The sequence below is a fragment of the Austrofundulus limnaeus genome, unplaced genomic scaffold (genome assembly GCF_001266775.1).
Source record: "Austrofundulus limnaeus strain Quisiro unplaced genomic scaffold, Austrofundulus_limnaeus-1.0 Scaffold146, whole genome shotgun sequence".
NCBI classification, from domain to species: domain Eukaryota; kingdom Metazoa; phylum Chordata; class Actinopteri; order Cyprinodontiformes; family Rivulidae; genus Austrofundulus; species Austrofundulus limnaeus.
Genome location: NW_013952548.1, coordinates 540,252 through 544,985, shown reverse-complemented (window position 1 = coordinate 544,985; position 4,734 = coordinate 540,252). Strand labels below are relative to the sequence as shown.

The 4,734-nt window shown below is 37.8% G+C and overlaps 1 protein-coding gene across 1 annotated transcript in view; it reads left to right on the top strand.

Moving 5' to 3' along the window:
- Window positions 1-4,734, top strand: part of lrp1bb (low density lipoprotein receptor-related protein 1Bb) — a gene marked incomplete in the record, with an annotated part of 232,866 nt that overhangs the window by 92,325 nt on the left and 135,807 nt on the right. Inside the window, 4 exon segments of the mRNA XM_014016494.1 lie at window positions 358-550; window positions 707-850; window positions 4,077-4,313; window positions 4,449-4,629. Coding sequence (XP_013871948.1) covers window positions 358-550; window positions 707-850; window positions 4,077-4,313; window positions 4,449-4,629 — 755 coding nt within the window.

The following is a 4,734-nucleotide window of genomic DNA, read 5'->3' as shown; positions in this document are numbered from 1 at the left end:
CTTTTATATTAGGTGTGGGTCAATGAGCTTAGGTGTACTTCCTGTAAACATTGCTCATCCAGCCATGTTGCTTTGTGTGGGTGTCAGCCTGCTAAATGTAGCATGGAGGCTGTTGTGTCAGGGCCAGCGGTCTCTCAGTGAAGCCCAGCTTTTGACCCTGAATCGGCTGCCAAATGCACCAGACATCCACACCACCGTTTCCCTTCCTCCCAATGCCTCATGCATGTTTGCAAACAAAGTATCCACTGGTTTTGTTTTGTTGTTGAACTCTGATTCTTCTTACAGTTTTGGCTACTTCTAAGATTTGATAAAAAATGTAAAATATAAAAAGGCTATGACTTTTTCTTSTTTTTTCAGGTGTCGTACATATGTGCATTTGCTGTGTTTGAARACTACCTCTATGCCATCCACTCTGACCCTTCCAAAGGGAGTTCAGCTGCAGAGTTGCTGCAGGTGCACAGATTCAACATCACAGCAGACAGCAAGACACTCGCCACCCTGGGGGATTCCAGAGGACTGCGTGTTTACCACAAACTCGCTCAGCCAAAAGGTAAAGGACATTTTCCTTTAAGTAAACATTTGCAATATGTCATGATTCAGCCCATATGACTCACTGGCTGCAGTCTGGTACATTTAAGAACAGGATTCTTTACTGGATTACACTTAATTATTATTTTTTTGTCTTTTGTTTCCATATTGCCCACAGTTAAGAACCATGCGTGTGAAATGGATGCGTTTAGAAAGCCAGGAGGATGTTCGCAAATTTGTCTTTTGAGTGGAAGCTACAAGTCGAAAACTTGCCGCTGTCGTATTGGCTACAGCCTGGGCTTTGATGGGAAATCCTGTAAAAGTTAGTATGTTTTTTGTTTTGCCTTTTTCATAACACTTTAAAACATGTTACATTTCGAAGACATTATCCGTTCATCTTCAGGCCACAGATTAGTCAAAGGGCAGTGCATCGATATGTAATTAAATTAGTGCCCTCATAAATTTAAAGTATATTGCTTTACATGTACTTAAGAGTTGTAAGGCTTTCTGCATTTTACCAATCTACCTACATGGCACATTGGTTTCTCAGATTGTCTAGCATTTCATTGACAAAATATTAAGAAGCATTATGCTAACTTCCATTACTTAGAAATAAATGGGTAGACTTGAAGATCTGAGTATTTTTGAAAGTTTATTATTATCATTAGTATCAMTATCTCTCTATTTTCCAGTTTTGATTAAGTGGAGGTAAAAGTGTCTGCTTTTGTGGAACTTTTTCACATCTTAATCTGATCTGATGAAAAGAATGAGAACACTCACTCTGTTTCAAAATTTCCCTAAGTGTCTCTTATCCATTGAGCTCAGGTTGTTCAGTCTGACCTTACAGTTATAGAACTGCCCTTGAGAAATTTTGAGGATATTTTCAGAGGGAATATTCTGAATTAGTTGCATGTTTGATTCATTTGTTGAGCTCAGGTGGAGAGACAAGKTTTTTTGAAAGGTCTTGGCACAGTTTTGTTTTTTGTTCTGCATTGATCCCATGCGCAGCTTGGATGTTAAGAATGATTAAGTGTGACAAGTGCAGCCATTGTCAGCGCTTCACTTTGATGCTTCTTTGTTCATCAATGTGTTTCATGCTTTTTCAACTTTGTGAACTATGCTGTAGTTGTGCCTTTTGCGGTTCAAGCTACATTTTAACTGAGAAGCATTTGACATATGCATAGTGTCACTAAAAAGAGTTGACGTGCTGTTTTCCATTTGTTTAAATGCACCCAAGCCTATCTTCCTAAACACTGGTTGTATTAAATTCTTGTAATCCTCTACTCTGCACTGGGTGAGAGATATGCAAATTGGCATGAATTTGCAACAATGTATTAGACTAAAGTTGTGTTTGAGTTGAAGTCGTGCAAAATTTTCACCCCAAAAATGTCCTTTATTCTTTTTTAACTTTGAAAACATGTTCCAATTTTTAATAGTGAACAAGTTTCCAATGCAATGTAATTCGCTTATCAGCTAATGCTTTTTCCATGAAATTCTTTTCTGACTTAATATCAAAATCATTCGTGACATCAGTTGATTTGAACTGAATTATACAATACAAAATACGCCAAACTATTTTTATTGCCATATAAACTGTTAAGAAAAAAATAAGAATGTCAGTTTATAAAAGTACAGAAATATATGAAGTTTAGAATTCACACTTTTATCTCTTGACTATCTGAATATACTGTGATGTTGTGTTTGCAGCCATTGGGGGGGTGGGGGTCACATTTTGTGTTGGAAACAAAACAAACAAGAGCACCACACAAAAGCTAAATTATTTTGTTAAGTGACACACTTATGAACAAAATRWATGACAGCTTTCACTCTAAACTGTTAACAATAATGTTGATCAATAACATTTAAAGACCTCAGTTAGTGCTTCTAAATTTAGCCCATAAATTTAGCAAGTGCTAATCCATTAATGAATTTAAAAAATAGCTAAATCCCTAAAGCACTAATTAAGAAATTCGTTCTCCTATTAGTGCTTTAGTGCTTTAGGGGAATTGTGCCCACCACTGCTGATTTGATAGAAAAGGCATTCGTTTTATTTTACACATTTCTTGATTAATGCCGTATGTCAAAGCTTAAGTTTGTCTCTATCTTTTTTTTAACCATTTTGTTTCTTTCTGTCACATTTGTCACATCTGGAATGTGTAAAAAAGACAACAGTTTAACTTTCTTATCTAGATAACACATAAATGTGTATTACACAGTAAATATTGAACAAATGCATATTTAAATTTCAGGTTTAGTAATTAAAATTAGCTGGACGTCCGTACCCAATGTTTATCTTAAAATATCACCTAAACCCTGAAATGGTCAGTTGGCATTTCATAACTTGAGTTTTGCCTTTTCAAAACTTTAGAATAATACAAAACTTTAGAGCCATTTTTTATACAACACCTAGACCATTTGAACTGATAATATTTACTGTTCATTATTAATATATATAAAAATGCCCTGTATTGCTGCTCTTTTTAATCTTGTGCCAGTAAAGGTCATGTGTTTTAATAGAGCTGAGGCACAGGCATGTGTGCATAGCTGAAGGCTGACTGTAATAAAGATGAGAGCTGGCGAATAAAGCTCTATGTGAATGTGACATTCTGGTATCGACCTGTTGGAAGCGTGATAGATTATTGCCATAATGAGGTTTTAAGTTCGCCTGCATTTGTTGGCTGCTCTGATCAATCGCTGGACATTGTGTAGTTGACAATAAAAGCYGAAGATCAAATTGATGACACAATTTGAGGGCCTACCACATTTCGATCAGGCTAATGGGGCTATGGGAGTTTTTGCATGACACATTTGATTTATCGTACCCCCTTGTAGATGTACTGATGACACCAGCTATCTCTCTCTTGCTCTGGCATTCCGTCTCCCTAAGCATAATGAGATTTGGTGTTAAATGATGTCTTTTTTTTCATACAGCAGTCACTGTTGGGGTTTGATATCTGGGTCTCTTGCAATGCTTAATTGTCTCTTGGGTAGTTGGTCTCTCCCTCACAAAATGATAAATTGAAGTGAGGCATGTGTGGTCCTCACCCTCAGCATCCTAGTCTCCTGGGTAAGGGCTGAGAGCAGGGAGAGGTCTGCTTCTCTCAATGGAAGCCCTACTTCATTCCTCTTTTGCCTCTTCAGAGGTTCCCAAAGGGTTCGGGAAAATGCAGTCCCCTGCGCCATTGGGAGGCCACTGTGGAGCTGCCTCAGCTCTAGGGTTTCCTGTTTGCTTTTCATACCAAGGCCCAGTTATTTTAGATTGGAAACAGTATTCATAGCCAAGGTAAGTTTTGCAATGGTTTGTTTGCTTAAGCATTTTACGACTTCCCTGGCAGTGTTGCAGCAAGATCCTGATTGAGGGTGGAAAGTATAGTCATTGGCACTGATTACTGACTCCATTAGGGTAAATAGATGGCCCAGACCTTAGCAAAGATATACGAACAATGTGGTTGGTAAGAGGGTTTAATGCAAGGATCAGCACTGATGAATTAGACCAATTAATTGACAATAAAAGTAAAAAAAGGGGTTTGTTCTTTCTTGCTTTGTAGAGCCCAAAAACGATTTCTTCCTCTTCTATGGTAAGGGACGCCCTGGGGTCATCCGAGGCCTGGATATGAACATCAAATCCAGTGATGAGCACATGGTGCCAATTGAAGACTTGGTCAACCCTCGAGCCATTGACTACCATGCAGAAATTGGACACATTTACTTTGCTGACACCACCAGTTTCCTTATTGGGCGTCAGAAAATAGATGGAAGCGGCAGAGAGACTATTCTCAAAGACGGTGGGTCTAAAAGAGGATCTTACACAAGATGTAGCTTTTTTCCTTAAATAAAATATTTACTCTCTGTATACTTTTTAGAAAAGTTTATTAGATGGCAATAATTGTAATAATTATGTGGCACTGATTCTGTCACAGAACTTGACAATGTTGAAGGCATTTCGGTGGATTGGCTTGGAAACAACTTATATTGGACCAATGATGGGTACAGGAAGACAATCAGTGTTGCCAGTCTGGAAGGAGCATCCCAGACCAGAAAGACACTTTTGGAAGGAAATATGTCCCACCCCCGGGCCATTGTGGTTGATCCAATTAACTGGTGAGTATGTAAAAAACAAATAAAAACACAAAATAAAAGAAGATAAGATGTATTGCTGATATAAACAAAAGATTATAGATAAAATGGAATGAAATTGATATATAC